Raw genomic sequence first — 12,940 nt, forward strand, 5'->3', positions numbered from 1 at the left:
ATATCCAAGCTCTGAAACTTACCTGTACGCTATTATTGAGAGGAATGGATCAAAATAAATAATTGCAAATGCACAGTTAAATATAATGAAAACATTGCAAATTGATGAAATTATCCCTGAGCTAATAACTAGAAATATATTGTTGCCTTGGAATAAACATAAATAACTTAAATTTCACAGATGTCCTGAAAATTTGACATTTACTACAAAAGGGTATAAATATCAACATATACACATAAAAAATTACACGCTACCAACATCTGCAGTGGTGCTGCAGTGTCACATCAGACATGATACAAGTCTGAATGATTTCAAATAAAGGTGACTGAGGTCAGATGCCTTCATCTGTGCAGTAAACACATTCCTTCAGGAAGAGCAGTGTAATACTGAGTGGACCCATGCACTTCCCTATTACACCACATGACGGCAGCAGATTATTAGCAGAGGGGTTGTCCCGCACAGAAACTGGATTTATCTCCTCAGTGAAGTTAGGCGAGTTTCAAAGCTGCAAAATGTTACGTCTCAAAAGTAAAGAAATAAAAAACAAGCTGGATAAGAAGTGGCCGATACTGACAAGTGTTTTATTAGTAACACAGACCTGGAGACAGAGCCAATAAGAAGCCACTGTGAGCCTTAACAAGACTGACATTGTTCAGAAGGCATTTAAAGACAGAGGGTCTAATAGTCAAACCCATACATTGAGGGGGAGCGGGTAAAAACTGAAATGGGGAGGAAAGGCTGCGAATTTGAATCAAATACAAAACCAACTGCAACAAAAACAGAAGGGAAAAAAAAAAAATTAAGTGCAATTCCTATTAGATGAAATCAGGATGGCATCGAATGGTATAAGGGGAGGAGCGAAATGTGTCATGGTATAGAGAAGTCTTATTATCGTATATTATGGTACCAGAGAAACATTCAGATATGGAAAGGCGGCACGGCAGTCCACATATCGTTACAAGCCATTTGTTTCTTCTCACAACGTTTCAGTTGAGTCTTTATCACTGAGGAGCTTTGTGGAAACAGTCATGGTTACGGCTGAGAGATCTCAGACTACTTGGCTGTTTGGCCAGAAAAATGCCTGTGGATGTTTATGTTCCAAGCAAAAGTCCATCAGTTACTTCATGTAAGATAAGTTTTGTTGGGTAAGAAAAAAAAAATGTACCTCAGGAATCAATGAATCACCGTTGGGGGGTATTAGGTTTGATCTAAAAACGGGCGTTTTTTCTATTTTCCTATCTCGCCTGCTCCGAGAGGATTAAAACGGTAAATTGTTGAGTTGTTTGCTGAAGTGCGACGTCTGGTGATGATGGCGAGGAAGGAGAATTAATATTGTAGAATCGTCTTAGTTGCTTTGCTGATCCCTCTCCCCGCCTCCCGATCTTCAAAAAAGTTTAAAAAGGACTAATGATCTCGGCAAGCATTCTCTGACTCACGTACACAAGCTCACCTCCATACGCACACAGTCAGTATCAGGAGCAATAAGGCAGAAAGGCTCCTTTTTTGTTTTGGAAAAAAAATACAAATAAAGAATCAAGAAAAAGAAAAAAAAAAGCTGGCTCTCCCTCCCTCCCCAGTAGTTTCTGGGCTCTGGTGATCCCGCACTGTTCATCCCGTGTTAGGCGCTCACCCCAGCCCTCATCTCCTCAGGACATGTCTGAGAGAGCTCAGAGAGGGCTGGCGGGTCGTCTGCGTGGGAACGGAGGGCAGGAAGGAAGCCGGCAGAGAGGAAGAGGCTGGTCAACAAGTCCCCGCCCCTCTTGATGCAGCCAATCACCAGAGTCGGTGCTGGTGGAGGTTTCGACTAAGGACGGAGCGCACATCAGCAGTGAACCTGAAGGAAAGAGAGCGGAAGACCACTTAGCTACTTCAAACTGTTATCATCTTAGTCACTTAAGAAACAGCTCTACATTTCACAAAATGTGCTTATTTCTGCACAAAGCTGGCAACCTCAATAACACAATAAAAGTTTGTGATGCTGCATGCAGTTACAGCACCTGGCTGCTGTTCATCAAGAAATCATTACACAACTCCCTATAAAAATACAAAATGCTGTTTTGACATTTCTGTGTGTGTGTGTGTGTGTGTGTGTGTGTGTGTGTGTGTGTGTGTGTGTGTGTGTGTGTGTGTGTGTGTGTGTGTGTGTGTGTGTGTGTGTGTGTGTGTATGCATAAAACCAATTAGAAGTGTTAGCATAAGAGCAGTAGAGCTGGTTATTGCTGCTCTTACCACTTATGGGTGTCTGCCATCGGGGATGTTATTATTTTTTATAGTACTGGTTGGAGGAGGTAATATTTGTTGATTGACTGAGGATTGTATTTGCTGCTGAACGGCAAAACAGCCCAGTTGAAGTAGACTGAGCTCATTTGAAGATGGATATGATGTGTTGTATGTTTGTGTGCATCTGTACAGGTTTCAGTTTGTGCATGTTTATCAATATAAAAAATACATTAGAGACGCTCATAGTGTGTATTTAAGTTTGCACAAAATGTAGCTCGCATAGATCGTTCCTCATGCTGTCAGTCTTTATGCTAAGCTAAGCTAACTATGTCCAGAATCACTGTCAATCGTCTCCACTTATTGAAAGTATAGAATAATGCGCATGTAGTTGCAGTCACTACCTTACACCTCTTCAATCACCACAGACACACGCATTCAGGTAGTGTGTTTGAGACTATGTGGACCGAGAAAGCCTTGAGATTAGGTGTTAGATGTCTGTTAGCTTCCATTAGGCCTTTTACCTTAGTGCATCCAGCATAGGCAGCAAGTTAAGAAGTGCTGTGTCACTAGGGTCGCTGAACCAGGACTTGATGGGTATTGCATTGTCTGGAGGGCAGAAGACAGCCAGTCAGTCGTGTCAGAGAAAAGGACATGGATGTGATTTTTATGCTGCTCTGTTAAGAATAGGCCAGAGTGTTAAGAGGAGCTGTGAGGAGAGTGTTACAGCATTTACACCACAAGCCTTGTAGTCAGAAGAAACACTTGTCATTTTTCCTGTTGGCTCATCACAAGATTGATTGATTGATGCGGATAGGACGAGGCCTCGGTTTATCTTGTTTGTTAAAGATAAATATACACAGCTGAAAATAAACCTCAACCGTAAACTAGTCCAACTACATCACTAACCCTTTTAAATAAGACTGGGTAGCTGTTGATACAACACATTAATCGTCTTGCAAAAGTTCAATCTAAAGGAACTTATTCATATTCTTGATAGGATCTGCTCTGGTATGAGCAGCAGCTGTTATTATCATCCTTTAGATGTCACTCTAACTGCTTTCAGACATGCAAATTAGTCTAGACATTATCCTGAAAATGTCTGGATGGGCTGTATGTGAGAAAGCAAATGCAAACATCTTCGGGAACTGATTCCCCAACCCTGATAAAGCCAATGTGAGAATACAGCAAGAAAATGTCCAGAAAATACAAAGCAAGTGAGCGTGTCGTCAATTTGAAAAGACTTTTGGTGATGAGGGCCAATGCAACTGGAATGTATACGTCATGTCCGGCCTCCTGCATGCTCTACCCCTCGCCTGAATGTTCCGGACATTTTCCTGTTGTTGTGAACACGTCTGATCCGCAAAATCTCCTGCTGCATTCTTCACAGACATTTTCTGGAGTTCATGTCTGACTCTTCAACTTTCTGACGTCACCCAAAAAGGGACTCGATAACATTTTACACCCTTGTATTTAACTGGACAGACAGAAAGTGCAGAAAGCGCTTCAATCCTTACCTGGATGGCTACGATAAGCACCAGGCGAGTTGTCCAGGATAACAATACTGGACAGGTCGTCGTGTACTACAGACAGGTCTTTAATATAACTACCTAGATCCAATGTACAATGCTGAGTAAAAGACACAAAAATGTGAGTCAATGACACCATTAAAAAGAAGAGATACATTTCAAAGAGTCAGAATCAGCTACAACAACATGTTATAAATACAGTTTTGAGTGGTACCTGTCTGTAGTATCTGCGTTTCAGGACGTTCCTGTTATTGTCCAGTTTGTCGGCCACTGCTGAGCCATAGATCTCCATACTGGCTGTGAAAACCACCAGCTCATACCACTGGCTCACCTGTGTACACACACACAGTATAGTGCACACAATAGTATAAGTACACAAGGTACAGTCAGTGCTTACTATGTCTCAAAGGATGATTATCCAAAACAAATATAGGGCACTGAGCGAGTGCAGTACAATGGAGGGTGATGGGAAAGATGACAGACAGGATCAAATGTGACCTGGTACAGACTCGAGCAGGGAGGTTTCATATTTTCAGTGAGCTTTACTGTTCACTGACATGTTCAACATGTAGGATTCAAACACACAGTGACACTGATCACTGACTCGTACTCACCACTTCTAAAAAGAAGTCAACATGTGGCCTTTTATGTACAAAGAATCTGACTGGGTGCTTATCAATGACGACCTGGAAAGGAAACAGAAGAATCCAGTTCACTTAGACAGAGCCAGTGTTTAAACTTGTATAATTTGAGGAAAAACATGTATAGAAGTTAAAGCTCTTACTTTAAGGATAAAGTCTGGCGGTGTGCCAGGTCTCACTGTGGGTCTGAGGACCCCGTCGTGGTGAGAGTGGATCAGCGTCTCGTCCAGGTCCAGAACCAGAATCTTCCTCTTTACTGCATCTGGAGTTTAGCACACAACAAAGACACTTAGTTATTTCATGTGATTTGTTCAGTGAACATAGATGCACATAAGAAGCAGGTTAGTAGGAGAAGTGAGCTTAGAGAGAAAAGTTTATATTTACTTATATTAACCATGAAAAACCCTGATACACACAGGTCAGTTATCAGATTAGTTATCTCTTACTCTCTCAAACTTTATTATGACACAAGGACGCATCCCTTTAAATAATCATTTTTCCTTATAAGGAGCAGGAAAAGATCCCGTCCTGAAGTGCTGTTGATAGTTTCTTGAATTCTGTTCACCATCAGAAACCCAATCTGCCTGCGTGAAAGTAAAGAAATCACTAATTCAGTGGAGACTGGACCAGTGTTTACAGATGAGGTCACTGAAGAGAGTTGAGGAGGCGAGTGAAGTGGAACCGAATCCTCCTTCAAAGTCAAGGGTTTGCTTTTAAATGAGCTCTCTGCAGACATATGGGAAACTCATTCAGTCCATGCTAGTGTTTAAGTTTGACCCTGAACATTTAGATTTCCTCTCCACGTCTACACCAGACACACGTCTTGTTGTTATAAGAATCAGGGCAGGAATCAATAGTTGTTTTTCATCAATGCGACATAATCTTAAGTGGGTTCTGACCTTATCTGATTATCATTCACAAACTTACATAAAAGTTATTTTGGGACAATGGTCACACAGCAACATGTCTTACAGTCCACAGCAAAATTAGACTGTTTTACAAATGTTTGCATTCTGGTTGAGTTTAAAGTTGTTAATAATGCAAGAATGTTGGTATGCTATTAAAAGCTGACCAAAGTAGCACATCAGGTTTACTGAAACAAATCATGTTTACATTTTATCATGTGATCCACCTAAATAAATAGAAAACAGCTAGAGGTTAACCTGAAGACATGACACAAAAATAACAGTCAATAGCCTGTCTGAGTTTGTTTTATGGAGAATGTTTGTCATAGTCTGTCTGAACTGGTGGTGCACATTAACTGTGAGTGGAGGAAAGTTCCCAGAGAAGGGTCACGCTGATAACTTCTCTTTTCAGAACAATCGCCTCTTCCTCGACAAACCGGTTTAACATTACAAATAACTTGTGGTGGTGTCTTCACTCCATGTTATTGCATATCACAAAAAACACTAATGGTAAAAACATGCATTAAGACAGAACAGCGTCTGTCATATCTTTGCAGTACTGTTGTATTTCTTTGAAGTCTTTGACAAGAGCCGCAGAGAGACAATCGTGTACTCACTGAGTCTGTTTCTGGAGATTGGCGACAGAGGCAAAGTGTCGTATCGCACCGTCTGATACTGGATTATCTGCAAATGAACAAGACAAATACAACAGTCAGAAAATCCTCGATAGATCAAAAATCATAGACAAGGATTATTACACAAATGCATCATTGATAGATTTGTAGTCTTTCACTCCTGTTACAGGTTAAAAAATGTGAACTTCATTTCTGAGGGCAAGTTAAGTGCAACATCCAATCTGCTAATTTCCGACTGCAGTAAGAGTGTCTGTCTCCATTTCCAAGGCAACAGTCACTTGTGTGATTTTACTCAGAGGACGAATCCTTCACGGCATTAAAGTGAAGTGGTTTTATGTCATTGTAACTGCTGCGATCCATCAATCTGATTAGAAAAAGCACCATGAGTGAAACTTAACTGAGCTGTGGATGATTTGAACCAGATATTAGGCTAATGTCTCCATGAAGGCTTTAAAACCTTCAAGTACTGAAGTCCTAAAACTTATATTTCGGCCTTTTAGGACAATACATCTTTTGTCACCAGTGCTCGTCTTTAGCGGGCCATCGGAAAATTAAGCAGAGGTCAACACCCTGAAATAAGCTCGTCTCCCATCCCGTGTCCTCTCTCCTCTGCAACTTCCTTGCTCTGTTCGGGTCACGCTGACTACAGACAAGAACCTTTTCAGTGCCGCTCTTGCCCAGGGGCTCTGCACTTTTCTTCACGGGGCTATTTTTATCCCCCCAGCTGTCAGTGGGTGTCAGTGGAGCATGGTGGGGCACACGCACGGAAAAGGAAGACTCGCAGGGTGACTTTGACTGAGACTGTGCTGCTTGGTACCTAAGCGTTGGACGGGGGGCCTCCCTCCATGCCTCCCCGCCCACTGCTGCCTGGCAGTGTAAGCTTGGGGAAGTCTACTGGTGGTGGCAGCTGCTGGGCACCACAGGGGGACCTCACCCTCGGCTCGGATCTCTGCACGTCCAAGAGCGTCCATCTGGACCCTGATCCCGTGACTCAGACTGTCCTTTGCCTCCAGACTAGTGTGACAACTAACATTTCAATTAATTACTGCTCTCTTGAGTTGAGCAACAGCCCCAAAAATATCTAACGTATGATATTTAATGAAGGAAAGCAGCTACAACAGTTAGGCCTTCCATTCATGTGGCTGCAATCAGGATTACTGGCTGTTGCACTCAATACATTTTAAAAAATTTACTATAAACTAGTGATACAACGTGATTAGATTAATTTGTCAATTCATTTCTTGATTGCTGACTTGGTTCGAGATACACTAATAATGACCTGATTATGAAACTTGTTGAACTCGTTGGCCAACTGGTTGATAAGCTGATTGTTTCAGCACAAGCTCTGCACTCAGCCACACACTGTCCCTGTACCATACAGGATAAGAAGCAGAACCATTACGTAACATTGTTGTCAGTACGATTGATAAACAACCTTTTCCCGTCATCTGTTCACACATAACAGCATACATGGGATTACTACCTTCTCCTAATGTTCATAATCCAATAGAGCTTTTATTGATCCAAATTTTTGGATCAGGACACTTTGTGCAGTGTGGTGTACGCGAACAGAAAACTAGTTGGGGTCAGGAGTTGGTGAGGCTATAAAAGCTGTAGAAATAACCTGAGGTAGGCGGCACAGACTTTATATTAACACCATTGGTTTAGGTGGCACGGCCACGAAAGGCTGATATCGTCTGTCACGGTTTACTTGATTGCTATCTATAGGACCACCTTCATTATGATGCTGGTGACATAAAGCGCCGGCCGCATCGGGACATTGTTCCAGTGCATCACAGATTGTAAACAGAGCTAAACTGTGAGTGCGAATGAGAGAAACAGAGGGAGAGAAAGAACAGTGCGCTCTCTGTGCTGACATAATCCCTCTCACTTCAGCAATAACATGGACTGGACGACTCACTCTCAGGGCCCGCTGACAACCCGCAAGTGTTACTGCCACACAATAAACTGCGGACAGACCCTCGGACAGAGAGATGATTGCAACACAGGAGGCGCTCCTGCAAGCTTTGTTGGCTTGATACAGAGCGAGAGTCAAAGTCCACTCATATTACACCACATATGCATGTCTATTAAGGACTGCACGACACCTGCGTGTGTGTCCAACTTACACTTCTGTCACCTTAAATGCCATGTTTATTGTGGAGACATTTGTGAGCAAGTGAAGGTGACCTGCCGGCTGGCTGCTCCTTCGAATTCAGCGATTGGACGCGGGAAGTTTCGACTTTGCACTGGAGCCATTCAATCACTTCTGTCTCATCATATAAAACAGACGTCAAGACCCATCATTAAAGAGTTGAATGCTTTGATTGGTCCATCTGCAACTATTTGGATGGTTGCATATCTGCAGCGTTTGATGTGCTGCAGCTGTAGCTTAAACAAATGTGAGGATTTGCTTGCTTTCTGTTTTAAATAACTGTTAAGACGTATCTTGGGTGTTGAGACAATAAAATGTGAGATAAGATATTGCAATATATATAATCTATTTAAGATTGCCTCGTGAGCTTTGAGAAGGACGGATAGGTTACTTGAGAATAAAACAAGTTGAATGCAGTTCAATACCCTGCGTGGCACTGTGTGCATCTCCTGTGCTACCAATGTCTCTATAACACTATATAATAGGCTCTTTACACATTGTTTCCATTCATCTAGACACATTGGAACTGGAGATTATCATCCATAGACTATCATGGATACTTGGGCCCAAATCATCATGATGGTTGCACATTGATCAGACATAAAAGCACATGTCATCCAGCTGTGTGTGAGCTATCTGAGGATTGCTATAGACAGATGTGAGGTGACATTATAATGTTGGGAACCATGACAACGTGAGCTATGACTTTTCCCCACTTGTCCCAGACACACAAGAACCTCGCAGGCCCCTTCTCACCGTCCGTAGGTGCTTCCTGAGGATGTACATGATGAAGCCCCATATTCTCGACGTGACGCCGAGAAAGGTGCGGATGCCGAGTAAACACTGCCGGGTCTTCAGCATGGTGGCGAGCAGGCGCGGACCCCCACAGTCAGTCAAACTTCAAATCCTCGGTGGAAGCAAAGGTTGTTTCGCCCCCAAGTTGCCCGGGGGTTGAGCTGCAGAGGGAACCCGCCTGCTAGTGAGTCAGACCCCGTCTTCAGCCACAGTCGCCAAAAAAAACCTAGCGATTCAGATTAAGCAGAGGCCAAGCGAAACGTGTGCGTTCCCTCCCTCCGCGCGCTCGTGGCCCAATTCGGCTTAAATGCAGCTCATTGGCATCGTCCCGGGGAAAGACGAACGTGGGCAGGGGGAAAAGAAGCTGCCGCCGCTGCTGCTGTGTGGACCTTTAGCACGCAGCTAGTTGACAAGCTAGCACCGGAGCTAGCTTGTGCACCAACGCTTTAGCTAGTTGCCGCCGAGCTACCGCTAGCTCGACGGGGTGACCACCTTGAACCACGGACAAAAAATACCCCAAAAAGAGCTGCGGGGCCGCTCGCTGTCGAGCACCGGCTCAGTGCGACTTCACCCTGTGCGGCGTCCGAGGAGAGGCAGCCTCGCCAAAGTTCCCCAAAGTGTGGCCGGGCCGGTTAAAATCAGTTTGTAGTCCAGTGGAGATCCGGAATGAAACTGCGAGCCGCCATCGCCGCCTTGCCGTCACTTCCGCGAGGAGCCCGCCGGTTGCGCGCAGCACGTCCACGTGGAAGGAAAATAAACAGACGTGGACGAGCTCAAAGGCTGAAACAACTACTTAACAACTGTTATTTATACTTTTTTAGAAGTTAAATCCACAATGTGAAGCCCCTCTGGAAACTCTGCTACACTTCAGTGTGATTCCTGCTGTAACATTCATGTTTCTACATCAAGTTTTACTACAGAAATGTCTTAATTTGTGTCAGTAAAGCTCATTATCCCCCTTATTTCATAGTTGTAAAACTATATTGCATGAAAAAACAACCAGGTGTGAGTGAATACTTTTATAGACATTATATATATTCAGTATATAGATATATTTGTGGTATAATATTTGGCAGGTATAGTTTTTAAAGCTGTCAGCGGGCACAGGAGCTGCCATTTAATGCAGGAAAGCAGCCAGTTAATTACTTCAGACTATTAGGAGAATAATGAACAATCTTCTCCATGTGAATAACAAACAATTTGGACCAAGTGGACTTGGAGTGTTCATTGATCAATGTGCTAAAAAAAACCTTTAAGAAAACACATTTTTCAACATTTGACAATGTTCAAATTGACAACTTATGTATTAACAGTAGTGATGTAAGTTGATTATGTTTAGGTATTTTAGGAAATGTCTTGCTTTGATGTTAACTACATTACCCTGTGCTGCTGTGTCAAATTGAATCTCCCTTACTGGGAATCAATGATGTTATATCTTATCTAATAATTGTGATAAAGTGGATGTGAAATGAGAACGAGATTGAACATATATTTCAATCAATTTTTACAACAAGCAACATGTTATAAAGCAATATCATTTTATTCATTTGAAAAAAATAAAATGAAGGCAATTAATAATTTTAACAAACAAATTGTAAAAATAATACAGATTATACAGAAATTTGAGGCATTAAATTATATCTTCCAAGCTCCATGAGGTGATTGTAAGGCTTTAAAACTGCACTGCAGAAAACAACTCAGTGTCTTGATAAGAGTATGTAAAACATGGATCTTCTGGTTCTTCATCAGGTTTTATGGCCCAGCACTACACATCAAGATCATCATCCGGGTCCTCCTGATCAAAGTCGTCGTTTGCATCAGGCTCGTACAGAATCCGTCCTGAACCCGGGCCTGAGTGGAGCAGAGCAGTTTTCCTAAAGATTTAGAGGAGCATGCAGTTCTTTTAGATGGTTTTCGGGAAAAAACAGTTTAAAATAAACCATGAGATAATGGAAAAATGTCTCACTTCTCTTTGCTGAAGACAAAGGGGAGTGCGAGTTTCTTCTTGGCTTCTCGCTCTGTGTCGGACAAGCGAAGGTTGAAGGTCAAGTTGGCTGTTGGATCCGTCTACATAAACACATAAAAATAACTTTTCAGTCCTGCCAGGTCTGAAGCCTTTATTAATTTATTGAGCAGATAGAATAAACGCGTGAAATTGCACCTCCTTTTCCTCAGGATCTGGCTGTTTGTGTCCAGTATGGCTGGCCTTGCTCTGTACTATGACTGTAAGATCCTCTCCGATGTGGAAAATCTCCTCCTGGGGACAAATAACATCATTTCTTTAACAGTGTTCAAACACAAAACAGTCATCCCAAAAGGAAACACCACTTACATCTTGCATAACCTTTCCAGATTTTGAGCGCTTTGTTATCTTCGCCACCGCTTCATCTCCCTTCATTCCAGGGGCCACAGTGATGACCGATGCAGCCAAATGGCAAAGACTTCCCACGGTGCCTCTCTGATGCATATCAGTATGGAGCAGACCAATGACAGCTCTCACAGCTCCCCCTAATGAAAACAAAAGGGGAAAGAAACTTCCTCTTTACTCAAAATCTATCATCCAAGTTTGACAATATTATGGTACAATTAGAAAACCTTGAATCAATATTTGCATTGTTGTATTGTGCCTAAAAGATAAAGCTAAGAGTCACTCTGGATGCCTTGTGTCTGGTGTCACACCTTCCTTGTGTAAGTAAAACTACATAAAATCGGGGCATTACACTGATTCTACAGACATTTACAAGATAATTCATCACCTTTTCTAAGTTGCTGAAGAGTCTTACAAACAGCAGCAGGACCGACGTGCCTCAAAATCCACGAAAGAGAGTCGATTACCAAGGTCGGCGCCTTGGGGAGTGACGTTTGCTTGACCAGATGTGTAACTTCGTCCAGATTGAACTGGCGGACTGTGAAAGCCGGATGATCGGTCCAGCCGAGGGGGTCGGTGAAAGCATCGTGAAAGTGTAGCCTGCAGAAACAGATGATTAATGGTCAGTTTGTTTATAAGTTACATAGACTGTGTGAAAGGGGCTGCAAAATATTATGTTAACTTTTTTGATCATATCACTGTGTAGTCTTGACAAGTTTTTAGGATTCTAACTTTTTGTTTTGTTTGATGACCATTTAAAAAACCATGAGGAATTAAATTTAAAAGATATAAACGAGGAAACAAGCAAATTGGAGAAGTTGGAACCAGTGACATTTTGCTGGATGTTGTTAAGTTTATGAAGCAGAATAAGTGACATCTCTTCACTTCTTACTTAAAATGCTTATTACTTAAGTATTAATTGTCTGTTGATCGACTAATCCTTTCATGACTCGTCCTATTTACCTCTGAGTGGATGATCCTTTAAATCCACCTGTCAGCTCCTCTTCACTGACCTCAAAGCCAATGACATGGACAGTTTCCTCCCTACAAATCACAACACGAGTTAGTGACACATTTAACTTGGACACATTGACATGCACCAAAGAACCAAACTGTCCCCGTCATCTCTTTAAATACCTGTTTAACGCAGCACTGATGAAGCTCTGCAGGAGGCGTCGACCCGAGTAACCAGCACAATCTAACCATGCCAGCAGAGAGGATATCACTTTACCTCACGCTACTGCGTCCATGCACACACATGACAGTTATATGCTTGTAAAGCTTGAATTCCCGCACTGACAAACAGTGTTTACCTTGTATTATGAGAAGCCCTCCAGCGTCGACGCCTTGCAGTAACTCGGGCAGCATTGTATCATGTAATTAAACTGTATTAACTCCAGATGGCTTCAGCTAGTTAGCATGATGCTAACTCGCCGCCTATTAAAACGTGATGGCCCAAACTACAACGGCAGAACTCTGTAAGCTAACGTCAGGAGAAGCGACATCTCTTAAATGAAAGCATATCGAGCGCTACCAGTCGCGGAAAGAGGCATTTACACGCGAATACAGCTTCGAGTCCGGCATGTTTCGCTATGTAGCGTGTTTTGGAGTGTGCGCATTTGAAAACGTCACTTCCCGGACTCCCTCGTGCGTGGGGAAATGTAGTTCCGCCGCGTCCTCCGGCCGCTCGGAAGC

General features: G+C 42.7%; 2 protein-coding genes across 2 annotated transcripts; both read right to left on the reverse strand.

Annotated features, from left to right (window-relative positions):
- Window positions 1-560: 560 nt before the first annotated feature.
- On the reverse strand, window positions 561-9,644 carry ctdnep1a (CTD nuclear envelope phosphatase 1a). Its single transcript, XM_035148450.2, has 8 exons — window positions 8,839-9,644; window positions 5,910-5,976; window positions 4,531-4,649; window positions 4,361-4,432; window positions 3,961-4,077; window positions 3,735-3,846; window positions 2,742-2,826; window positions 561-1,834 (listed from the first exon to the last, which is right to left on the reverse strand). The coding sequence occupies exons 1-8, from the start codon at window positions 8,941-8,943 to the stop codon at window positions 1,774-1,776; spliced, it is 738 nt and encodes a 245-aa protein (XP_035004341.1). The 5' UTR covers window positions 8,944-9,644; the 3' UTR covers window positions 561-1,773.
- Window positions 9,645-10,398: 754 nt separating this feature from the next.
- elp5 (elongator acetyltransferase complex subunit 5) lies at window positions 10,399-12,894 on the reverse strand. The gene is made up of 8 exons (XM_035148440.2): window positions 12,559-12,894; window positions 12,383-12,443; window positions 12,209-12,289; window positions 11,634-11,845; window positions 11,210-11,385; window positions 11,039-11,134; window positions 10,844-10,944; window positions 10,399-10,751 (listed from the first exon to the last, which is right to left on the reverse strand). The coding sequence occupies exons 1-8, from the start codon at window positions 12,611-12,613 to the stop codon at window positions 10,643-10,645; spliced, it is 891 nt and encodes a 296-aa protein (XP_035004331.1). The 5' UTR covers window positions 12,614-12,894; the 3' UTR covers window positions 10,399-10,642.
- Between the last annotated feature and the right edge of the window lie 46 nt (window positions 12,895-12,940).

This window comes from Hippoglossus stenolepis, chromosome 23 (assembly GCF_022539355.2).
Source record: "Hippoglossus stenolepis isolate QCI-W04-F060 chromosome 23, HSTE1.2, whole genome shotgun sequence".
Taxonomy (NCBI): domain Eukaryota; kingdom Metazoa; phylum Chordata; class Actinopteri; order Pleuronectiformes; family Pleuronectidae; genus Hippoglossus; species Hippoglossus stenolepis.